The 26651-nt window shown below is 42.3% G+C and overlaps 1 protein-coding gene across 1 annotated transcript; it reads right to left on the minus strand.

Annotated features, from left to right (window-relative positions):
- Positions 1-3873: 3873 nt before the first annotated feature.
- LOC104263269 (desmoglein-2-like) lies at positions 3874-26618 on the minus strand. Its single transcript, XM_059815508.1, has 15 exons — positions 26574-26618; positions 20241-20276; positions 19205-19339; positions 17791-17949; positions 17375-17519; positions 15967-16127; positions 14971-15105; positions 14639-14824; positions 13385-13644; positions 12379-12521; positions 11479-11706; positions 9947-10177; positions 8793-8917; positions 7329-7688; positions 3874-4896 (listed from the first exon to the last, which is right to left on the minus strand). Exons 1-15 carry the CDS (start codon positions 26616-26618, stop codon positions 3874-3876), a joined length of 3372 nt encoding a protein of 1123 aa, XP_059671491.1.
- Between the last annotated feature and the right edge of the window lie 33 nt (positions 26619-26651).

The raw sequence follows: 26651 nt of genomic DNA on the forward strand, positions 1-26651 counted from the left end.
CCACGCACTAGTGCCTTGAATCCACGCAAACTTTGCCAATCACAGCAGCTTTTGTAACAGAGCATGTGCTTCAGCTACAGGTGTGGACTGAGGGGCAGAGATGTGCCTATTCCCACATGGAGCATCCCAGGCTGGGAGAGCAGTAGATTCAAATCCCTCAAGGCAAGGCCAAAAATCCTGAGTCCTTGGCCATGCTCTGCCCCCCAGCACCCTCAGCTATGACCCACGGGGCTGTGCCACCCCACCCCTGGGCTCCAGCCCAGGTCAGTGCAGGCAGGGCTGGGATACAAGCCCTGCAAGCTGCAAGCCCTTGGGCCAAAGCCTACACAGGCCCAGGTGAACAGGAGCCTTTCTTGTCGTGCCAACAAAACAGGTCCCGTGGGGAGCCTGCCCTGCAGCTCGGCATGCACTGGCAAATTTTGCATGATGCACCGGGCACCTACAGGACCTCAGGCACCTAGGAGCTGACCTTCCTAGCTTGCGTGCTTCAAGATGGGCTCACAAACTGCACCCGACATGCACTCTGAGCCCTGTTCAGCCCAGCCTCACATGCAAAAGGTGTTTGACACTGATTTTCTTTTTTTTTTTCCCCCCCCTTCCCAATTTTCACCCAGGTTGGTCAACCTGGAGAAGTATGTTCAAAAGCCTGTGCTGGTGCCAGGCAGAGGCCAGCTTTCCTACCCACAAGGCAAGAGCAGCAGAGGATTGTCACTGCCTTTTGAGCTCAAGGGTCACCAGGAGGGAGAAGTGACCAGTGCAGGAGACAGCCAGAGCCAGCAGCTCTGCTACCACAGCGCAAGCAGAGGGAGTGATGCATTTTTGGGATGCCTCAAGGCCATAAACACTTACCGTCACTCTCCTCAGGAGAGCAGCTGATTTATTTAACTTTTTAAAAACTGATTTACTGCTGATAACCCCGACAAGCTTTAAGCCTTTGGTGGTGGACAACGGTCAAATTCCCAGGAAAGAACAGAGCCTGGAAGAGATCGTTCTGTCTTGCGAAGTCTAGCCTGGCTCTGAGTATATACCAAGGCCCAACGCAGGAAATACTTTCTCATGGGCGCTCAGGACAGGCGCTTCACTTGCCCTCCTGCTGGGGAGGGCTGCACCCTTGTTGTGGCATGATGGTTCATACTCGTGGAGTCTGACACACTTAGTGAGGATCTGCAGGAAAAACAAATCACGGAAGAACAGCACGGATACAGTCCCTGTCACGCTGGTATTTCAGCATAACCGTGCTCTGTTACTTTTAGATAAGAAAATTACAGACTTCATTTTTACTTTTGAAGTCAGAATGAGGCATCTTTCGCAAAGATAAAGTGTGTAGGGCTAGTCCCGGTCTCAGGGTTATCTAATGGTCGTATGCTAACCAGGCATTTCCATTAGTTTGGGTCTGTACATTCCTCCCACCAGACACCGTCATTTACAAAACACAGCTCCACACAGCTCCGTCATTTACAAAACACAGCTCCGTTAGAAGTGACATTTAATCTGATGGATGTTCTGCCAGCATTAGCACATGCTGATAGCATCTTAAGTCTTGGTACAAGACTAAGCCAAATAATGGAGATTCACCCTTAATGAATCTATTCAAATACTCCTTACAGCACTAGCAAATCTGTGATAAAAATTTATATATAAACAATACACAGGGAAGTCAGGATTTCTGTGACACAGTCCTGACTCTTACATTCTCTTCTGGATGTTAACAACTGTATGTTTTAACAACTATAAAACTGAAATGGTATTTTATGCCATGTTGTTTGGAAATATAAACTGATTAGCAGAGTTTAACTCAAAGCCCAGTAGATCTACGGATGGGATGCTGTTGTCTTGCATCAAGTTCTTACAGAATTTGGTGCACTTAAACGGCAGGCAGAATTCACACTTTTTTCAGAATCTGTGAGTTAGCAGGACATGAACTTTTATTACATCTGTGTCTTTCAGACATTCCTTCAGGCTGTTTGGGAAATCCTAATCCTCACTCTATCTTTAAATTTCTTATTTGTAGTAGGAATGTCAGTGTTTTCACAGGGTATCTGTCTTAAAACTGAAAGGAAAAAAAATGCAGTAGAGTTTTTTTATTTTAAGATTGCATAAACCCACAGAAATACTCCATTAAAAAGTCAGAAATAAGTTCACTCCCTCTAACTGCAGGAAAAAGTGGTGACCACTTAAAACTGCATGCTTGCTTAAAAGTAAATATATGTACTTTAAAAAAGAAGTTTAAGAGATAAATAACTAACAGGTCCAAGCAAGCAGGTAGTTTGATGTGCTTGGAAGTACTCTTCCACTTAACGTAATGGCCCATCTGTCAAGATGCACCCTGTTGAGCATAGGCATAGTTCCTACTTTTTATGTTTATCTTTTTGAATCAACTTCTACATCCTTACCAGTAAAATCAAATACACTGAAAGCATTTCTAGTCAAAGGCAAAACATATCAGTGGAAAACGTAACACTGCAGCTGCAGGAAAACTCCAGGAAAGATGGAGGCAACCAGAAAGCTCTGCAGGTGCACAGGCTTTGCGTTACCATATGACCAGCTTTGCTGATTTTACAGCTATGAGATAAACACAGTACCAAAACCTAATCTAAAATACTTCTTCCTACTCTGACAAAACATATGGAGTGTATGGCTATAAATTCACTTTAAAATGTTTCAAACTGCATACAAATAAATATTTACATGTGCATATATACATAGTGCCAAACAGTATGCAGTACTCTCTTCTGCTTTTACCACATAAACTTCATGGAAAGAAAAGTAATTTTAAGTATTGCAGAATTACAGGGACCTTTCTCTTGTCTTGTCAGAGCTAAGGAAAGCTGCCATTATATGGCATTACATAGGCCACCTGAGCTCTGGTACTGGAGCCAGAAGAGCCTCACACACACACACACACGAGGCTGCATTTTTGTGCTTATATCTGTGAGTTCACAGACAATTAAAATCACTTAGCTAATTGTACCTGTAAATCAGATCCTAGAGATGTCTAAGGGCCATAAACTTTGCTAGCAAAGTCACTGACTGAATCTCTGGCTCTAAAGCTAAGGTAAGGTTTGGCTGTTTCTCATACATTATTAAAGGACCAATTAGGAGCCAGTGAAAAATCTATCCAATGCAAATACTTACTTGTCCATGTCAGCCTAGACCCATACCAAATAATGGAATTTTTACATCGAGGTACCAAAAAAAATTGCAGTTCTCAGCTTTTTTGCTACTTGGTCTCTTTAACCCCTGGGCTAATATGCAAGTATTGATTGCTTAAGGTACCAACGCTGATAACCCAAAGTTGTGACATCTCTCCAGGAGATCAACACACCACTGCCCTGAGGACTTTGGTGGGCTGGGCTTCTCAGGAAGGAGAGATTTCTTTGCCATTCACCAAGGTGCAGCTCAGGAGGAGCTGCTTTGGCCCACAAGGTAATAGATGGCAAACATGCAATGAGAAACTGATGCCCCTTAGGGGGTGGCTTCAGCAGATACACTAACCAACAGTTCAGAAACCTAACTTACGCTTTGCATGCTACTGATCACTAGATTTTAGAATTTTTTTTTCTGCTTTCCCATAATTACGCAGCTGTGGTTATGTGGTATTATTACACTAACTGAGTAATAACAAGCATTTACAAAAATAGCAAACAAGGAAAAAAATATATTTCCCCCACCTTTCCACTTCAAAAGCATCGCTGCCAATGTTGCCCAACAACAGCAGATTTCCTTACTAGCTTCTTGGTCATGACCCTTATTTATACAAACTACCGCAATTGAGTCCATGTCATTCTGAAAGCTCCAGTCAATTCAGGTCTCAAGAAAAAGCCCGAGGTGACACAAGGGTGCCGGACACTGCCACCCCTGCAAGGGGACAGGCTACGAGCGAGTGTACTGCACTGTGCTGTATTTGGTGACCCTGGAAGACTTGCTCAACGTGGCGCTGGCAGGAGGCGGCCCCTCTAAATTGGAGCCCACCTGGTTAAGCACGGAGTCTGTGATCAACACATGCTCTTGCCTTCCTGAGCCGGCACCCGCCGCCTGTTCAGCTCTGCTCTGCATCCCTGAGGCTGTCACCACCCTTTCGTTCACCACCACAGTGTGCCCCTCTGCCAAAGCGGGGAAGCTGAGCGAACCCTGCTCTGCAGCAGGCACAAGCACCCTCTCCCGCTCCCTCACCACAACATACTGGGACTCAGGGAGATCCTGAACTATCAGGGCTCCTGGCCTGGCACCCTCCGAGTTCACCATCCTCTCCGTAACCACCACATTACTTCCATGTGGCAAGTTGGGGATTTCCACCATACCCTGCAAGCTTGATGCAGGTGCCAGTACTCTCTCTGTCACCACTACATTCTCCTTAAACTGGGGATCTAGAAAGGCAGCAGATGAGCGGGAAGGAGCCCCTGCAGAGTAGGACGTTTCTGTCATGGTGAAATTGGTCTCTGCGTGGGCTGTGGGAAGGGGCTGGGCATCGTGCTGCACAGAGTGGGATGCAAAGGTTGTTTCGGTGACCACCCCCTCGGACATGCTGTCTTCTCCTGTGCCACCGCCCACCTGCACTGGTGGGGCGGGCTGAAAGCAGCTGCCCGAGGCAAAGGCTTGTTTGGAGCTGGAAGCATTTTGCTGATCTAAGAACTGCGGCTTTGTGTCATTAAGACCGAAACCTGATTCATTCCTGGAGCTACTGTCTTTCATGTTGATGTGTCTGCCTATGCATATTTCTGCTAGAGTCTTAAATTTGTCTCCTAAATCATCAAGAAAGTGGTCGTCAAGATCACCCTCAATAAAGCTGCAGCAGCCGATGGAGCCGTGGGGGGAGCCTGACTCTCCCTGGGAATAGACCAGGAGACAGTCGTTTGCAGCTTGGGCTTCATCTTCATCCGCAAAAGAGACAGCTTTCTACAGACAGAAAACAAAAGCAAGAAAAATTTCATTAATGTCAGCTCTAAACTTAATAAATCTGAAAATCGGAATGTTTAGTCAAAAAGGTTAAAATAAGAAAATTTAACGGAACCCACAGAAACCGTCAACCAACCAAGGGCAGTACCTAAAAGTGCTTTTTGCTTTTTTGAAGTTAGTCTGAACTTGACAGTACACCTGATGAGAAGAAAAATCTGAAATTAAATTGAAAACCTTGGGTACTACCATCACCTGGTACTATTCCTACCAGCAATTGTGCCATTTGTGATACTGCTCCATCCTCACGAACAGATTGCTTTTATTTTGGTTCAGTGAATGAACTTCACCTGTAAGTAGGTGTTGATGGGAGAGTGCCAAAACCATGCCTGAGAGTATCCTAACATTTAAACATATGTTTAATGAGTACCTGCTGACATGTCATCACCTGCCATGGCGCTTTTCACTAGCATAGCCTGCAGGATCACACCCAAGGAGCCCAATAGCAAACAAATCACAAAGTTAAATGGCTTGGTAAGTATGGCAACATAGTCCAGCATATAAATTTTTAGGCTCTATGCAGGCCACTTTGCAACAAGGAGGCCTCATGGGTTCTGATTATAGTGCTTCCAGGGCCAGCTCAGCGTCTGCAATGGAGTTGCTGCCAGTGCTAGCACAAACACCCATGTACATGCTTGCACCAGCTCCAGTTCCAGGAGTGAAGACAGCTAAATCCTCTGGGCCTGCTGAACCAGCTTTACCTAATACGGTTGCTGGCTTATGCTCAGAACCACTTTTCTGCCACATTTGAAGTCCTGGAGTGCATATTAGCTCAGGCATCTGTGTAATGGGGTATATATCGAGACCCGAAGTGACTCTCTATGTTTATCTGCTGTTGTTGTGCAACAAGTCTAAAGCTCAGCACCAGAAGTTTTTCAGTCCAGAACACTTTTCCCATCCTGAGGAAGTTTTCTAACAGCTGACCAATATCTGCACTATTCAGTCGGTGCCATCTCTGGATTTTCTGGTGTAGAGCAGTACAGCACTCAGTAAAAACATTTTAAATTCACATCTAAGCTTTCCTCTGATCTTGCTCTCACTAAACCTGGGAAAAATTTATTACCTAATTCACTTGAAACCAATCTGTATATTTATTTTTGTACATGAAAAGCATTTGATTACAGTTTGGTGGTATTGGTTGATGGTTGGACTTGATGATCTTACAGGTCTTTTCCAACCATAGTGATTCTGTGATCCTGGAAGTAGGCACATTACCCGAGATGCCTCTACAAAAATCAGCATACATCTGAAACTATCTGGTTTGGTAACTTGTCTGGGGTTGGTTTTTTTTTTTTTTTCTTCTTTCCAGTAATCTGAGATATTTTGTTGTAGAAGTTGTAAAGGTTACTCTAGTAATGACCGTTACAAAGCCCTCCTGCAGGACTTCAGCAGGCAGCTATGCTTAAAGTATGTCTTAATATTAGGAAGTGCAAAGAGCAGAAGGAAAGCAGAATTTTCAACCAGAAGATGAGTAGCTAGAGCACTTAGGAGACATACAAACTTCTTAAGCTCAAATCCCTCCCTGGCCTGAGGTGGTGTTCAAAGCTGCACACCTACTCCCCATCATCAGCCAGCTGTATGGTATGAAGATGTTTTATTTGCACAGATGATGGACAATCTGTACACTCCCTAGCATATGGAAGAGAAACTTCCACTATAAGGAGCTCACCAGCCTAAGAACTAATGATGTGCATAACACAAAGAGGAATAGCTGCAATGAGTAGGAATAGCCTATTGGTCACTGGCTAAGTCACAATAAAAGAAGTCAGAAAGGGGATTGCTACATGTGCCTCATACACTTCTGATGAACGGCCCTTTACCCAGGCTACTGGGCAAAGAGACAAGTCCAGCACCACTTACTTCGTCAGCTATTTTGAAAATGCAGACCCACCCTCTACCATTTGACATCTATGGCTTATCTTTCAAAAACCTGCTCCATCACAAAGTTTGTAGCTGTGACTCACAATGAGTCATAGGTACCTCCCTACAGGCCAGTTTAATGTGCTTAAGTCCCTGAGATTTATATTGCATAGTCTTTCTCATGGCTTCTTCCTGGGCAAGGGGCTCCTTGGTCATTGTTGAGTATTCTGGATCCCATTCCCAAGTACCTCCCTCAAGGGAAGGGTCTCGTTGTGGGAGACCTTGTAAGCACCCAGTGCTATAAGACCGAGCATTGTCGTGCTCCAAGTCCCACATGTGAGCCTAATGCAAAAATCCTTAATGCCCCTAACTCCACATGCACACAATGCTGCCCATTGCATCAGGACTGTTTATATATACATACCTACTCATCTGTGTTTGTAATAACATGAACAGCATTTCACCACACTACGTGTAAATATCAAAATACTGCTATTCGCGTGTCGTATGCTTACATCATTGAAGTAGTCTCTTAAAAATTCTTCATTCATGGCTCCTGCCGCTCCCACCACAACTCCTCCTGCAGTCACCACTGTCTTGCCTTCTACACCTCCAGTGCTTTCAGCCGCTCCAGCTGCCATGGCTCCATATTCAGTACCAGAAAGGAGATGTCTTTGCTCTTCCCATCTTTCCTTGGTAATAGTGTTGCGATGCTCTCTTACACCAGAGGCAGAGCTGCCTCCTCCTGCTGCAGTTTCCTCTCCACTCATTCCTGCTGCTGCTGCCGCTGCTGTTGCTGCTCCGCTGGTTGCTCCTCCACTGGTTGCTCCTCTGGCGTTCCCCAGTGCAGTGGGTGGGATGAGGCTTAGCACTGGCTACATAAGTAACACAAATTAGAATATGACATGAAAGCTGCACTGTCTAGCACATGGAACTCACCAAACCAGCAGTAGGGCTGGGTGGGACCTGGGAGGGTGCTGTCTTACGACTTGTTCGAATTCGCACTTACACATGTTGCTGCAAAGAGTAAAGGACCTCCTGAAATAGGGTGCAGCTTCCACAACTGCGTTCCCAAGGAGGATCATGGAAATGTTTCTATAGATCATTGTTTTCTTGAAACTCAAAGGGTTAGGAGTGAAAATGGGGGGAAAAAAAAACCCCACCAAAAAAGGCTGGCAAAACTCCAGGGAGCTCAGCTGTTCCAAGACAGACTCTGCCCAGCTTTCCCCAGACACAAAGTGGGGCAGTGTGCATTGCCTGCTGCCTGGCCCTTTCTTCTCTTCTAGCAGTTTGGCTTCCCTGTTAATTGTCTTTTATCAAGAATTTGGTGTGAGCATTGGCCCTAAATCAAAGTCTTTTACCTTACTTCTGTTTCTTTGTTATGGTGCAAAAGCATGCCAGTGTTATGCCCTTTTTTTTGAAAACTGGGTTTTGTAGCCTAACAAGAAAGGGCAAACTTCTCTTGTCATTCACTGTTCCCTCTGCAGATTTGCACTTTTTTCTGCCTTTTTTCTTTTTTTTTTTGTTTTAAGAATTTACTGTTTAAGGCAGCAAATACACAGGGAAGTCATTTAAAATGCAACCTGAAACTTTATAACCTATTCTTTCGCTGCTTTACCATGCTCCCAAAGGGGCACAGAACATTCCAGGTTTGCAAATGCAAATGCTTCACTCTTTACAGCATCAATGCTTTTCCCACACTTCTATCTCCTACTCAGATACCATCAACATTTGCTTGATTGCTTTCCATTTACTTTGGGATTTAAACACCATGGCTGGTGTTTCTAGAGCTGCTGGTGGAATTCATCTTCCATGCATCCTTCACTGAGCCTCACACGGTTAATTTTAACTAATGTTCATGTGCAGTTAAAATCTGCTGTACAGCCCTGAAACATCAGCCCATAACGGGCAAGAGACGCCAAGTGCCAAACTGAACACTTGGATAGAAATCAAAGAGAAATGCTATTAGGGATACATGCCTTCTCCTCAGGAGCTGCCCCTTCGCTGTTCCACTGACGCAACATCGCTTCACTGTAGTCTGGTATCGCAGCAAATCCCTTCGCTCCCGAGCCACAGGGACACAGCAGCAGTAACAGTGGAATAACTACGGAGAAATAGAAGTTTGCCATTAACTATGTGGTGATTAGGGTGAAAGCACGCTAACAGTCAGTACCGAAGTTTGGTCAGCTCTCGTACCGAAACGTATCTTTAGTGAGCTGGTGATCAGTATGAGGGCTGATACAAACTGAAGACACATTCCCAAATATTCAAGGTATTTCCTAGAAACATATGCCACGATGGTTTCCTAGATAGTAAACTGACAATTAACCTGTCAGGGCCTCAATCCTGCAGATGACCACGTATATATATAGCTATACTTCTATCGAAGATCTCATATACCAAAACCAAGCCCTAAATACCACTGTACAACCTCAGCATTTCTAACTCCTGTTCTTTTACTACTAGATAATGACATGGCATCATGTAAATTCCACCTCACCACTCCTGTGGCAGGTCTAGAGCGTTGCCTGGCGAACTCAAAACAATCCAGTTTCAGGAGCAGAGTGTATTCACATGGCATGAATTTTGTTTTGCCACAGCTAGATTGCTACTAGTACAAGCAATGAACTATTGCCATTTTAAATGCAGCACTGGTACACGTGGCCACACCCTGACTACAAGCATTCTTCTCTTATTTTTGAGCTTCTATTTTGTCTTACCAAAGAACAACATCATGTGCTGCTCAGAGCAAGGCACCAAAGCTGGGTCTGCATTGAGGGAGAAGAGAGCGGAGAGAGCACTGTGGTTTGAGTGGGAAGAGTTAGGGTTGACATGGGGAGGTGTAGGAAACACTGAAAGGATTCCTTACTGCTTCCCCACCCATTATTTACAACACCATAAACAAATATTAAAGCTCTACACATTAATTTTAAAATGCACAGCTTGAAATCCTTTGAGGGTAAAATGTTGGTATTACCAAAATTAGTTGGGGATTTGCCATGACTTCACATAGACTAAGAGTTTACACAGCATATATCACAATGATAAAAGCTGGGAGCCAGACTGTTTCTTTCCTGATGCCTTGCAGACCACATTTGCAGTGCTTCTGAGATTATACAAAACAATCACTTACGCAGCAAAAGTAAAAACGCCAAGATGATCAGCACAACCGCTCCTGGTCCCAGACCCACCAACTTAGCGCCAGTAACTTTGTCTTTGCATACGCCATCATCCGCACACTTACAAACAGTCAGCTGCAGAGACTGTGCCTGAGCACAGCTGAACCCTTGGAAATCCTTTACTAGGATGGGAACTTGAGTTCTGCCCGGCTTCAGGTTTTGTGGTACCAGCTGCATGCTGGTGCCTAAGGCAGAAGGGGGTTTAAAGAAAAAGACAAGACAAACAAGAAATGAGTGGAGAGAAGGTTGACTCCTGTAAACTAAGGGAAATAAAACTTTTACAGCCTCCCAACAAGCCCCCTCCAGTTAAGGCCAGCCAATGCAATGGAATTAAGTTTAATTAGCTGCTGCTACAGTGTATGTGCTCTTATTTTTATCAAGTAATTCATGCTGGTAACAAAGCAGCCATGCTTACTTGCAGTCTCAGATAGTTGTGACTGGTTTCTCACCAGCAGAGACTTATCATGGAAGATGCAGCCCAACCGCCTATATAGCGTTAACCTTCACATCATCCGGACAGCTAAAGGCTGAATTCACAAAAAAACAGCTTCAGTCTTTAGGGGATTAATCTGTTGTAGGCCACAGGCAGAGACCTGGGAGCCAACATACCACCTGCTCCTGTGGCCGTGTCACGTCAAGGACACAACTAGGCAAGAGATGCCCAGATGATGTTCCCAGCTGGGGAATGCCACCCTATTTGGAAAAGCTGTGATCCCTACAATTACTGCTAGTCTAGCCGCAAGTGGGGTGAGGAAAGCTAAAAAGATTCCTTTGTGGTCCTAAACCTGGCCATTAGGATGACTCTGCTGATTGCTTTGCAGTGTTACGCTATAGGATTACAGAGGACAGAATAACAAGTCTGAGAAGAAAAAAGTGTTTTCTGGTGCCTTCAATCTACCTGAAGCACTTCCTTCAAGCATTTCCCAGGCTTACATGAATGGAAATGTAAGAAGAAAATGCTCATCTAATTTCAAAATACTCATTATTTATGATTTCTGACTTATTTTTGTTCCTACCGTGCTGGACAATCCCAGACAGGTTACACTGTATTTCCCCTTTTTAAGGCCCACTGTACAGACAGATTTATTTATTCAGTTCTAAGTTAGAGCAACTGCAGCCAGTAACACAACCATATCTCCAAGCTCAGTTTTAACAAACTGCATCCTCCATCACTGCATACTTTTTGTGGGCAGATGGAAATGGCTTGATCCCCACATTACAAAATCCTGGTCACCACATATGGGTCATCAAGCTAGGCAGAGATAGTCCAACTGAGGGAAGGCGACAGGCCCCAGAAGACATGACTGTGCTTTTACATCCATTAGAGAGAAGGGAGCAGAATGCGAGTGATGTGCCTTCATGCCTGACTCCACATATATGGGTTTTTTTGGTCTGGATCAGCCAAACTGTGAGTTTGACTGGAATTAACAAATTACAACACTAGGACTCCAAAGAACTGAAAGTAATTAAAAATGTATTTTCTTACCATTTGTGGATGCAATTATCCATTTTTTTGCTGTCCCTTCTGGCTCATCAATGACAGTAAAGCTGAAGGGATCACTGTTTGGGTAACCATCCAAATCATTTGCTGTAACATCAACTAATTTTGCATCTGAACACACAGTCTGCACAGGGTTCACAATAACTGGGCAGTTATCATTCTCATCTTTAACTTGAATCATGACTGTGCCGGTGACTGTTTTCTTAGGAAAATCTAAGATTTTAAAATATAAAAAATTAAATTGATTTGAAAAGTGCAAAAATTTCATCTTAAAAGAAAAAAACTTAGTATTTTCCAAAACACAAACATTGCTGAAATAAGTTGAAAGAGCTCTCCCTGGAGCTTACGGGAGCAGTATTTAATTCCTAATATTAACAAACATATTGACAAAGTTCTTCTGAATGCAAGCTGTTTTACTATTTTAGCTTTAAAAAAAAAATATATTTCCTGTGTATGGTTACACAGTAACACGCAGATTATAAAAGGAGAATTCTAATTAGACACACAAGAAGTTCAGGGAGTCTTTCTTGCTTAGAATTCAAGAAAACTTAGGACTTTGAAGTCTGCCGATTAACATCCTGCCAATTTCCACTTCGACAAGGGATGTTCCTATCAGACTTGGTCTTTGCAAAACTTCTTGTAAAAGTTTACCTCCATCTAGTCAAAGAAGAGAAACAGGCACCTTGGGAACCCATTCCAAGGTTCATCCTATTTCAATGAGTTGCCTGTGTCTCTCCTCCAAATACAGAGCCTACGGGAAACTGCACTAGGTGCCTAACTTTTAGGCAGTTAAAGACAGGGAGGTTAAACCAACTACAGCTGTAGAAAGGCAAACTAAACCCTAAACAAAACAATTAGTGTGAAAACAAAACCCTCTCAACTTACCAGTAGTTACACCCAACATGGTGATAGTGTAGGTACCATTTACTACATGAGACGATTCGTAATCGAGTTCTTTGGCCAGTCGTATTTCACCTGTGACTGAGTCTATTGTGATCCAGTTTGCTGTATCTCTTCCTTTCATGTATCTGATTAAAATTGCATATAAAGATGTACACATTTATAATGAGGAGAACAACCATCAGCGGAAAAAGCAGCTTCACAGTATGTTTACTCTTCATTTAAAGCAGACACCAAATCCTTTGGTCTGAGGTCTGATGCTCCTGCCACTGGAATTGGTTTAAACTATAAACCTACCCTGAATGTTGAAACCTGCTTTTCCCTCTAGAGCCAGGATTTAGGTGTGGCGGCATTATAAAAAGTAGACTCAGGGAGCGAGACTGGAGCAGGAGAGGGAGCTGCGCTGCTGGTCATCGTCATCTTCCCCTCCATCCAGGCTTCCAACAAAAGCTGACCAGCAACCACCCGGGAGAGACTGTATTACAGGTGTGGGGGAGAGGGGTACACCATCGGGTATACACTTCTGCTGGTCTGCACCATTTGTAAAAGCCACGGTGGTGGACCAACAACATTTTAGCTGAAGAGCTATGATTCAAAATCTCAAAACACACATGTACATGCAGGCTTATCTACTTTACACCCTTTTCTGTCCAATTGCTAGATGTTTTTGTACATTTCTTCCTAATGTTTCTGTAGACTATGAAGTCAGACCAGTAAATCTACTCTCAAAAGTAGACAGGCATGGCAAATAGCATGCAAGCATGGACAATTTCAGCACAAACACTCATGTCTCACCATATATGACCAAAGAAGTAGGATTTTCAAGACAGCTATTTTCCGCATAATATTGAAGATGATGATGTTGTTTTAGGTGTGAATTATTAGTAGAAAATGATTGCCTCTGAAATTATTTCAGTTCAATATACACCTTTTTACAGTAAGATGTGATTTCTGACATCCTCAGTTATGATAGTTATAAAAAGATTCTTACTTAATGTGCCCTGCTATTTTTCCGGTGTCTTCATCATAGGCTTGATACTGTCCAATAACCTGTCTTATCTGCAGTTTCTCACTTGCTTCAATAATTTTTGTGCCACCAGGGAATATAGGGCCTTCCCGCACATTAATCACATTAATTTTGATTGGAATTGTTTGTGCTTTATAACTGTGTTTAATTGACTTGTGGAACTCTGCTTTGTTTGTAACAACAATGCCCAAGTTTAGGCTTTTCATTTTTTCATAATCCAGTTCCTAGAGAAAAAAACAGACAAACGAACAAAACACTCAGAATTTGACAGAATCTGGTATCTAGACAACATTCATTCATTTAATATTTAAATAATACTACTTAAAAAATACAGTAGCATCCTTACTAAAATAATAAGGATGCTACAGTGCAAAGAAGAACTGTTGGTTAACATGTTACACTCAATACATAATGCTTCAACTCTTTAAAAGTACGTAAGGTAGACTACTCTTCTTATTTTTAATTGATGGCACCGTAGGTATGTCTTTGTATTATCGAATTTAAACTCATTTAAGGTAGGTGCAATCAGTTCTACCCATATATTCTGTCTTTACTTTCAGCGAATCAGTGCTCAATATTACTTGGCTCTTCCAATTTTTTTTTTAACCTATTAATTTACTTCATAATGCTTACCAATTTTTTACAATTATCAGTTTTCAGATAAGGAAACCAGAGCAGAAGAAAAAAAAAATAAAAAAGGTACTTAGGGCACCATGTATCTTCAGTTCTTGTGGACTAAAGGAGAATGAAATTCATAAAACAGAAATTTTGATTTATGGAAAACATTTTCATAATTTTAATTTATGGAAATTCATAAAATAAGTCTGTAGCCCATGGCTCATGGAGTAGGTGTTGCCTGCAACGTTATCTGTGGCCATGGGAAATAAAGAAAGTTAAACTGAGACCAGCAAGGAGAGCAAGAATACGGGACAGTTTACAGCATATGCATTACCACTGTTGCCCAACAACAAGGAATGTTTGAGGACTTCTGCTCCACTAGATACAATTGAGATCACACAGAATGTAAATGGTAAACCTGGACAAAATTACTATTTTGCACAGAATTATTGAATAAACCAACAAGGATATGCCAAAGGAGGAGACTACCGTATAAATTTACAGTTTACATACTGACTGAATAGAAATAATTTGTATGTCAACTTAAAGGGAATAAATTACTCTAATATTTAAAGAAGACTCTCTAAAGAATACACTAACCTTCACAAGAGTCAAAATTCCTTCATTTGTTTGAGTATCTGTTACTATACGAAAAAAGCCACCTTCATTACCAGAAACAAATGAAAAGTTCGCCAGCCAGTTATCAGAAAACTCTTCATCTTTGTCAAATACTTTTATTCGCATGATTTCCACATTTGCTCTGTTTTCTTCAATGCTTCCTTCAAACTGCAATCAAAAAACACCCTTCTTTAAAAAGATGTCATGATTTACCTTATTTCACTAGTGCAAGAAAGTTTGTACAACCTCGTATTAAGCACTTGGGATAGCAGCAGGTGGAGGAACACGCCAAATATTGTGATAAATGTACTTACTGTACGACTTTCGACTACAGGCAGATTGTCATTGACATCCAAAATCTTGATTTCTAAAGAACATGTTGCAGCATTCCCACCTAATTCACCACCACGGTCTTTTGCTTCCACCACCAATGAATAGCTATTCTGTGTCTGCCACGATAAGAAAGAAGTGTTTAAACCAGGCTAAAAATTTTTCCTTTGCTATATTATCTCTATTACATTTTGTGTAATATTACATTTGTGGCCTCTTGTGGCCAGTTATAACCCCTTTTCTCTCTCTTTAGTAGTAAATCTCACAACTACATTGACAGGCTCTGCTGGAGTAGAACTGAGGCTTTGAAAAGGATTTGGGACTTTAGCATCTCCCCCACAAAGAATTAGACTGTACTTATATGGCAAATTAAAAAATTTCAGTGGCCATAAACATGGACAGGACCAGTGATACCTGCATATCAGGACAGGGCTAGAGGCAGAGATGTTGCCCTCAGCCGCAGAGCTAACATCCAGATCACCATCTGCTGGCCAGTGAAAATTCATGCAAGCACAAGTAAAATTGCTGGTAATATGTGGCTTTCAATGTTGTTTCACAGCAGCACCTAACCTAACTCTTTGCACTGTGATTTGCATAGCAGGCTACAAAAATCTAGATGCAGTCAGCAGCTTTGCAGATGGTGATCTGGGTTGTTTTTGCCATATGCTCTCCAGCACAGAGAAATGACTCCTTGCTTCATATAATGGCTGGCCTGGTTGTGTGAGAGGGACAGAAAGCAACAGCCATCAAGCTGGTGCTGTGCTAGAGGGGTGACAGGGGGAATACAACCGCGATCCCATCACGCCGCCCCCCTCCCAGTTCCTGAAAAACTTGCATCATCCAGACAAGCCTTTAATCCTAAGGGAGATGAAGGAAGGTAATAAGGTCCGCTCTCCAACCCGGCAGGCGGAGCTGAAGGTGACACAACAGGCATCAGAAGACCACTGCTAACAGATAAAAAATGGGAGGGGTTTTTTTACCTCTCTGTCAAGGTTTATTTTTGCTACTCGAACCTCGCCAGTATCCTTATTCATACTGAATGCAGCACTAGGGCTTTGGGAAATGATCCTGAAAGCGATTTTGGAATTTAGGTTATTTGGTTCATCTGCATCTGTTGCATTTATCCTCATTACAAATGTACCTGGAAAAAAGCAAACAAAATACAGTATGTTTGCATTGCCATGCACTGCCAAGTATTTTTGCTGTAATGTCACAGATTAAGAGACTGTTGTCAGATGCACTGCACAATTTTCTGATGCTCTTGGCTTTATTTATTTAATGAATACAGCTGAAGAAGCGTTCCTAAAATCCAAATACTACATGTTAACAGTGTACGCTCTAGCAAGCAAAAAGATTGTATCCACATGTCTGTAACTCATAGAATTCAATGCACTAGATTCACAGAACAGGTTGAATTCTCTCAAAAATTCTGACAGAAAGCTGTAGATATCACGCAGAGAAGAAAGAAAAAGATTTTGAACACCAAGCTGCATTTCCCTCACACATTATTCTAAAGGGAGCACTAACTCCTCTACCTGAACGTTACTAAAAAAATGGCTCTGTACTGATGTCCTCCAACAGCTTCACTCAAAATACACAGCGGTCCCCATGGTGCAATCCCCTTGTAACTCATGGCACAGGATTTTGTCCTCTGGGAAAGGGTGTGCCTCAGCATCCAGTGCCTGAGTTTGAACATTAGCTGGAATTCAGGCAAAGCAGCAATTACCATATGGCTGCTACTGACCTGAAAAGAGCTGAGAGAACTCGATACCTTACCCAAACGGATGGTCAGTAATTTGTTTCTTCAGATTATTGTGGCATTGAAGGGGACACAATGTCAGGTATTTATTAGGTTGTTTTACTCCAGCTTTTCTTATCTTCTGGGAAATAATCTGTTGCTCTTACGTTTACTGACATCAGTAGGAAAACTGACACTAACTTGTTCTTTGAGGGCTAGGTCACAGCCACATGCGCTTAACAGTGAAGAACCACTCCAGCCCATAGACAAAGCAGGGCTTTTCATGAGCATGGCAGAGTGGATGGGCATGGCTGGGATTGCTAGGCCAGAAGGTAGACTGCATGTCCCCTGCAATTCCTGCTGAAGGACTCTGGTCCCTGGATTTGTGGTAGCTTTGACACCAAACCAAAGATGCCATAAGAGGAAGTGTTGTTCTCTGTTGCCTTTATGTGGATACTTTCCTGTCATCACACCACACAGGTTAGCCCTGGGTAAAAACTTGTATTCACATGTGGATAACCTGGCCTACACAAGCAAGGGAATGCATCCTTGTTACCGCAGATATGCTGCTGCAAAGAGTATATTCTCTTGTGCCCTTGCATGTGTTGGGAAAAGCTAAATGAAAGAAACATTTTTACAAATAATGTTACCTGTTTCACTTAATTCTTCAATTGAACCAACAAAAACTTCATGTGAAAACACTGGAAAATTGTCATTTATATCCACTATTTTAATTGGGAGGTCTATTGGATCTTCCAGTTTTGCTCCAGTCTTATCCAGTGCATGACCTCTGAGCTGAAATAATACAGACAGAAACAATAAGCAAATACAGTAAGTGACTGTAATATATATATAAATACATATGTAAAATAGACATATATAGAAACATATATATAACAAAATATTAGCATATATAAGTATATATAATATGCTTATAAATATAAGCATCCATACACACACAAATACCCAGAACCTGGATTAAAACTAATTGAAGTAAACACATTTGAACAAAATAAATAAATAAATAGAAGGGCACCTATAAGGAAAAAGTTACTATTCAACTTACAAGCAGCATTGGAGTCTTTTCTCTGTCAACCCTTCCTGTTATGTTCAGGTCTCCAGTCTTTCCATTGATAACAAATAATCCATAAGGGGGTTCTGTTACTCCTTGACCAGATATAGTATAAGTCACCACCACCCCTGTATCTTCAAGATCAGAATGTATCTAGCAGGAATATAACAGATTAAATAGGGTTTGGTAAATAAAAGCACATTTTAAAATGCAAATAAAATATTTTTGCTACTTTTGTAATGAAAAAACAAAAATAAATATTAAACACATTTTCCTGCACTCCTTTGAGTGTGGAGATGTTGAGATGAATGCAGGAAGAGATACATGTTCTGTCTGAGGATCTTGTGCAGGGAGATGAGGAACATGATGGGCAGCGCAACAGTTGGGAACTGCAGAGTGGAGAGGTCTGTGGGAGAAGAAAACTGGGACTGCTTGGACAAAGAGAGTGGGATAGGACACAACTGCAATGAAAGGCTGGAAAACCACCATGATAAGGTGAAGAGCTGGAGTGAGGGAAGAAGAAGGAAATTGGCTGATCAAACGGATGGGGGCAAATAAAATATGGAGAAAGACCAAGGGAAAAAAAAAAAAAGAGTCTGGAACAATGAGTTGAGCAGGGGAGATTAAAGTTACTTGAACAAAGCCTGGAAACAAAATATGACAGCTTTCTAAGGGAGATTAGACCTAAGCTAGTGAGTGTGACCAGGACTGAGGAAGCGATAGGGTGGAGGAAGAAAGGTCAGACCTGAAGAGGAACAGGTAGAAGAGGCTGCATAGACTAGAGATTATACCCTTCCTCTGCTGTCAGCGAATATCTGAAACTACTGGAAAAGCATGTGTGCATTGTGCCAGCATCACCATCAAGGGGCAGCCTAAGCAGAGGGTAACAGCCTGCTACCATCTGCAGTTACTTTATATACTGAAGTGACAGGTGTGGTGAATTCAGGTTTCAACACTGGTGCTCAACGAAATGCATATCACTCTTGCACAAAGGATAACATCTTGGTTATTTTTAGCTCTGTTTCCTAAAAAAATAGGCATGCATCATGCTCCATGCACACCCTTCTGCCCAATCACCACCAGCAGTTTGGAGACCCACTTGCCAAGTTCAACCACAGCTGAGTAGGGGTGGTGGAGTGAAAAACCTCAAAAATATTGCATTCCCAAAAGTTTTATGAAAACTGGTGGCTGGGAAAAGATGAGAGACTGAGCCAAATTAGGCTGCAAGAGCAACTCATCTGCTGAAGGAAGGAAACAGAAGGAAATGTGACAATCTTCAACTGACACTCAACAGCCCTTTAAAATTCAAGAAATATTTGTGCATGTGTTTAGGGCAGCCACACCCTTATTTTACATTTTCATATCTGTTTTTATGTGTATTCTGTATTTATCTCTTTTCTGGGCTTACTCTAGCAATTGGATTCTTATAGGAATTGTCCTCTTCTTCCCGTATGAAAGCCGGAGGGACTGTCCATTCTCGCTTCTGTCTGACTAGGCTGTTGGGGTGAGACAACACGCCACTCCTGACATTTCGATTATAAACCTGTGAAAAAACAAGGTTGAATGTCAGCATTACATTTAGCCATTTCAGATGAATGCTTTATTGCTGCTGTAGCCCAGAATTCTGAATAGCTTTTACTCTTTCAATACCTAGTAACTTCGAAATCATGGAGCAACACTAGTCTTCCAAGCCACAATGTAAGAGCTGTATGTTCCTCAAGTTGATTGAAGTGGAAAACTACACTAGTCTTTTCATCAAGACAGAATTAGGTAAGACAGGCTTCAAATACATGAGCAAGTTCCTATGACCAGGAGTTGGTGAAAATACACCTGTTCTGGGAGATTTAAGTTCTTGTCATCAGATGTGGGAAGAAGTTTGGCACTAAGACTGTTTTAAACCACCACTTCTGCTTTATTTACCCTGTTAGCCATCCCACCAATGCTGCTTCGTACTCAACCTTCTCTCTGAAACAGAATACATGAAACAGCAGGCCACTATTCAACCCATCCACTGTCTCTGCTATTCTTACTCAACTACCCCTCCTTCTCACTCCTCATGACACCCTTCATCCTTCTGTCCAGCTTAGTCCCTACTGCATCTGTTGGCTTCCAGATTAACAACTGGAAATGTTTCCACAATTAACATCTTCCATAAAATAAGTTTATTTCATTTACAGAGAGTTAAAAAAGATAACTACAAATTTAATATTTTAGAGGAAGTTTCTCAAAGTTGAACACCACTCAGTTTGATGGATGTAGGAATCTATTCACTTACATTTTGGCTTTCATTTCATTATTCATTACACAGCTTTCATGTTTCAGAAAATGGTAAAAATCAAGATATTTATCAACTGAAGTAAAGCATGCCTTTGACACTTGCTCTTTGCTCAGAGAGCCCTTCTTCAGACACTGATAAAGAAAAGCAGTTTTCCATTACTTCCTACCTTCACATAGAGTCCATTTCCATAATTCAAACAGACCTGCAATGGAAGTTGTGATAATCATTATTAATTCTATGTCACTTTAGCAGTGCTGAAACTTAACTGACATAACCTACCTCATAAGAACAGCAAATCCATAAGGAAGAGGGCATCTGACCTCTGTCAGTTAATATTTACTATTTATCCATAATAGCTTCTGAAAAATTTACCCATATCCATTCACATTAAAAACATACACTATAATTATATAATTATTAAGTTTTGCACTTTTCTCCCAGCAGGAAACAGATAAGAAGCAATTAATCTTTCTTTTTAAATAAATGCTGACTTCATTGTCGTTTTTAAACAACCATGTTTCAGTGCTGAATAATACTTCAGTATTCCAAAACGATGGGGATTTGCCATTGATTGAAGTAAGCATTGGTTGCCAGCAGCGCCCTGGAGAAGCTCCCTCTTCCGGGCAAATCATGGATTATACAGGCTGTGGTGGGTTACCAACCACACAAGAGAACAACACAGGTTAGGTAATGTTTAAAAGCAAGGACTAATCAAAACATCTGCTGGAGTGTAAACGACAGAAGCAGCTCTCTACTTAGTGCCTTGCTGGGAGGAGAAATGGCATGCGTACACCCCTTACTTAAACAAGGCAGAGACATGTGCATGCTAGCAAGCAAATCATGCTTGTTCTGACAAAACCTTATATGCCAACATCCAGTATTGGGACTGCCCATCTCTTCATGCACCAGGATAGTCCAGGACAGCTATGCATGCCTTTAAACACCATGCTAGACAGAAGGAACTGGAGCCATCGGCCAAATTACTAGAGACCCTGCGTTTATGTCCACTCTCCACACACCAAAGACTCTGCCAGTAACAAAAACCCTCAAAGAGAGCAAAAATGTAGGCATTGGGAAACAACAACAGAAAGTAGGTTATTACAACATGTGAAACCAACAAATACAGTTTTTGAGCTTTGTATAGGCAGAGAAGAGAATACTGTTATTGTTCTCAGAACTATTACATCTACTTACATTTTGCATCTTAGGTGATTTTTTTTTTTTTAATACTAATGCCTAAGGCAAAGCAGGCACAGAAAAGGTGATTCCCTACTGAAATAAGTCAGAGAGTATTTCTTTATATTCTCTTTGACTGGTTTCTAGACTGTTGACTGGGCTCTCCCTATTCATCCCTCTGACTCAGCCTGGATTGCTTATCGATGACAGCTTTTTTTTTTTTAAAAAAGATGTTATCTCTTTCCCACACAATGCAGCAAGGAGTGGACGGTGTTGAGCAATGTAGCAGACTGCTGTTTCGACTTGCACAACAAAACTGGTTTTCAAATGGTGATTTTCACAATGTATATATTCTGAAGACAAAAAATCAGCAAGCACTAAGTTCCCTAACGGATATTCATTGTGAGGGCTACAGGATCTTCCACCTTAGACCAAGTTGCTTTTATGAATATTCTTAATCTTATTTTTGTTTATTAGTTATATGGATTTTTAAAATTTGTTTTTACGATTAATGAGATTGTACCAGCAACAGTGACAGGAGAATTTTGATTTATAGTCAAGTTTTTCCAACGGAAGCTGCAACTCTCTGGGAAGGTGAAGAGCTGTCAGGATGTCATCGTGAACATCCTTGTTTGTTCTTACTGGTAAATTGAAGAGAAAAGTGTTTCTGTCTCGATACTGAATGGAGATGAGGCACAAGGTGAGACATGTCCTTGTATTGGAAACCTGAGAACCACAGTATAAACAAAAGTGTCTGAAGTTCAAGAATAAGCAGGTCTTACACTGAGATGCATACCAAGAAAGTGGAGAAAATCCCATTAGTCATTATAAACAGAAAGTCTTTCATTAAGATAACTAAAAGTAATAATCAATTTGTTTGCTTAGTAGCAAAGCAGCCTCAAAACATTCTGCTTTATTGCTAAGACAGTAAAAAATACTTTTGCTCTTGTACTTTTCAATCTATAGTCCACAGGTAATCTCATAAAGGACTTCTAAGATATCTACAAAAGGTGTTTAAGAATAGCAATTTTATTTACGAGATGCATAAATACATGTGGAGCAAATATATAAAGAGATCCTTCATTTTTATTGAAAATTTTTAAAGGTTCCAAAAATTTTAAAAAGGGGAAACGCACTTTTCAGTGACATTTTCTTCAACCAAAAGTGAAAAGTCACATATCCAACAGGTGTTGAATTCTGAATTTCCCTTTTTTAAAATATTCTAGAGCTGCCTTCTATTAAATGGCTTAGTAAGAGTAGGAAAGCCCTGCCTGTCATTTGATATGGATCATAGTCTTGGGACAAAAAATAGACATCTACTGATGACATCTCTTGATGACACAGAGCTGAGAAGGCATTGTCAGAAGAAAAGTGGATGGTTACAGAAAACGAGGTGCAAAACCTGAGGCCTGAAGTAATAGAAATGGAATGAAATACTACAGGAAAGCAGCAGGAGTAGACGAAAGGGCAGGGGAAAGAAGGGAGTGACTGCTGTGTATAGGGAGTGCAAGGCTGCTCTTGCCCAAATCCGTGTTCCTGTATAGTCAGGAAGTGACTAAAGGACAGATTTTGAATGCACAGCTTAGTTTTACAATGCAAAGATGCAGAGTGAGCAAGCAAGTAGGTATGTGTCTGTATTTGCTACACTATGAAACAGTAAGTCCTAGAAATGTGGTCTTTCACGTATGCCGTGTGTCCGGAGATTTGGATCTCGCACCTCCTGTAAGTCAGTTTGGTGTTGAAGACAATGGGCAAGAGGAGATCTTCCACAGAAGCAGGCTGAAGAGACCATCCAAGATTATCTGCTAGTCCATCTCCTGGCCCTGGAGCAAGACAAACTACACCAAGTGCTTCCTGACAACTGTTTAACCTGTTCTTAAAAAAGAGTGATGGAGGTCCCACAGCCTCACTAGCTAACCTAAGGCAATGCCTAACTAACCTTACAGATGGAAAAGTCTCTGTTAATTTTTATCCTAATTTCAGTATCCTAATTTTTAGCTCTTTGCAAGTTGCTCATATTGCTGCTTGGATGAGATTCAGTTTCAGATTAAGGCACACAAATTTACATGTCTAAATGAACGCTAAGTGCCTAAACTTCTGTTATACTCCACAGAAATATAGCCAATACAGACAAGGACATCAGAGAGCAGTTCAATTCGCCCCAAAGCCAGCCCACATCTGCTATTTCTCTCTGGAGTCCACTGACTTTAGCTATGTCTACTTTGTAAACTCCGTATGAGAGGATTTGTAGAGCAAAGCAGTTGCTGCTCAGAACCCAACACTACACAACCCACATTTTGTGGTTGTTACTTCAGACTAGAATTAGCCTGGTCCCACAGACCAAACACCCACGAGCAGATGGATGTATCACCCAACGCGGTTTCACCCAGGAAGGATCAGATTCACACACTCTGGAGATTTGCTTCGAAAGCACAATTCGATCCAACCAAATACATGCACTCTGCATCCACTGCATCTCCATTTACCATAACAGAAACTCAAACACTTGTATTGAGATGTCTTAATCTCAAACTGAATCTCCCTCTTTGCCATGCTGATAATGCTCTCAAACAGTGTAATTCCTTTTTCTTCACAATTACCCTTCATATATCTGAAAACTTACCGTGCATCTTATCCACTTTATTTGCTCAGTTCCCAGTTCTTTAATCTCACTCTCTCTCTCCAAGAATCATAAAACAGGATTTCCTGAATTTAGATTGCATTTTTTGCTTTCCTTTAGTCTCTTCTGGGTGGAATAACTTTATTCTGAAGTCTGGTGTCCAAAATAATACACCAGTTTAGTTCAATGGGATGGATAAAATACTAAATCTCATGTATTTCTCACCTGCTTTCGTATCTCACCATAGTGCTGTTTTTTCCCCCCTTTTTGGAACAATAGTAAGCTGTTGAATCAATGCACAGATGCTTGTAAGTGTTTTTACCATGTTTCAACATGTTACTGGCGATAAAAGCTAGGCTGCTTTTAATTGTCTCACCTTTGCTCTTTCTAAAACTAAGCGTCATGTTGTGGGGTTTTTTTTTTTTAATTCAACTAATTTCTATTAATTTTGAAAAGTAATTGCTGCTGGCTCTGACATTACAATAGTGATCTAATGTATTCTGGACTGAATTTCATCATATCCAGCCTAAGTCTAACATCCCAGATACCAAGGAAGTACAATCTGAAAAGACGTTCAGAGAAAAAATAAGTTTTGCTACTCGCGTAGTAAGATTCATACATCTGTCAACTCTTCCTTTATTGAAATGTGAGAAGTGTTCTAAGATTCCCTCTCTTGGAGATGTGATGTCCACACCCTTCAGAAATGACCGAGAAACCTCCCAGTCTAATAATCCTCGATAGCTGTGTCTGTCTGGCAGGCCCATGTCTCTGGGTGTGTGCCCTGAACACATGCCAAGTCAAGCCCAAGCCTACAGGTGCACTACTGGCCGATGTGCCAGGACATCCCTGGAAAAGGGTCAGAGGCAAGGACATGGAGGAAGCTGCCGTGACCTCTGTGTGGTACCCAGGGATGAAGATCCAGGGATGAAGCCCGCAGGCAGGGAGGGAGTGCAGATGACCATGAGATACTTCCAGGAAAAACAGGGAGAGGAAGAACTTAGAGTTCTCGATGCTTCTAAGGTTCTAAGGTAGAAGATGCTTTGGGAATACACTACTTTTAGACTGGTTGTGGTTTTCAGTAGTTTCTTAAGATTTTGAAGTTATCAGTGCCATCTTTACATGTCATAAGACATAAATGACCGTAATCTGATGCTCTCAAACAAGAAACTAGACCTTCGGCCACATGAATAGCTTTGTCCAGATTAGGGAAAAAACCGCAAAACCCAAAATAAACAAAAAAGGCAAAACCCAGCAGTGCCTCTCTCTCTCCTGAGATCAACCAACTAAGGCAGCTTTATTTGTTCTAATATTCTATCCGACAGTGAGGCATTTAGGCATCAAACTGAGTTCACTCTTAGTATACTGTACCCCGCCCCAGCTTTAGCTGAGATTGAGGATGATGAGGATCGAGAAAAATAATTTTCCTCTTTTCTTCAGGCAAAACCAACAGCATCCTGAGCCAGTACAAGCCTACCAAAACAGATGACAGTGTGGCTTCAGGTATTACAGAAAGAATCGGTGAAAACTCTGCATGTTTCCCCCTGCTCTTTTGGGCAAAATGAAGATAAAACATTTTCCAGCCAAACCATAACTTCCAGCTTGCTGCAAAGAACCGGGTTAACTGTTGCTGGCCGACTTGTGGCCAACCACAAGTCTACATTAAAGTTATCAAGCAACAGGTCTCCAGCTAACAAATCTGATTTTGCAGGATCTCAAGCTCAGGGAGCAAGGTCCCGAGCTACGGCACCTGCCAGTCTGACCATGCAACAAGCCACTACTGAACCCTGCCCAGCTCCCTGGCAGCTCCCCAGCGCAGCCCATGGCTCAGCCTCCATCCTCACCTTTGCCGGTGCCACGGTGGCCCGACTTCCGCAGGCATTTTGCCAGCCTGGAAAGGTGAAGAGCTAGAGAAAAATGCTGCAGATATGAAGGAGAGCTTCCTGTAAACCATCTAGAAACAGATAGAAAGCATCGGTCCAAATGAAAATTGAATAAACCAGGAGTTTTGGTCTCAGTTTGTTATGAAATACTCCTTGCTTTTAGCCTGAAAAAGTATTTCATAGGATGGAAGGTCTAAAGGCTGATGGCTAAAAAAGAGTGAGGGCAGGGAAGGAGAAAGCCTGAAGTGTCTTGGATTGTTAAGAACTTGGTATAATTTCCCTAATGCAATACAAACTTCCATTAAATCATACTTTATGATCCATTTTCCCTCCTGGTGCTAATCTTCAAAAAGGTAATGCCATTTATTAATACAGATAACATGTTGAACATGAAGACGGCAACAATATGAACTCTTCACTGTGTTCCCGTTCCTCCTGGCGTCTCAAAAAACCCCACCCATTCGAGATACCGTTCTTATCGGGATTTTCTACCTTCACCTGCTTTCGGACAGCAAACAGCGATTGCTTTTATCCACTTTCCAAACAAAGCGAGAAAAGCCGCTCTCAGTCACAGGCAGCCAGCGGCGGGAGGGCTCTTCCCCGCGGCCGCACACGAGCCCCCCGCGGCGCCGGGGCCGGGCGGTGCCGCCGCCGCCGCTCCCCGCGCAGCGCCCGCGGGGCGCATCCGCGCCTCCCTCCCGCACGGCTCCGCGCAACTCCGCGTAACACCCCCCGCCTGCCCGCGGCAAAGCGGCGCCTTACCCCCGCCCCGGTACCGGGGGACCCCCGCAGCCAGGCGCGCCCCCTCGGGGCCCGGACTCACCAGCAGCGCCAGCAGCCGCACCGCCGCGGCGGGGCCCCGCGACATGGCCGCCGTCTCCTCCGCGCTCTGCCCGGGACA

Source organism: Gavia stellata, chromosome 3, assembly GCF_030936135.1.
Source record: "Gavia stellata isolate bGavSte3 chromosome 3, bGavSte3.hap2, whole genome shotgun sequence".
Classification (NCBI taxonomy): domain Eukaryota; kingdom Metazoa; phylum Chordata; class Aves; order Gaviiformes; family Gaviidae; genus Gavia; species Gavia stellata.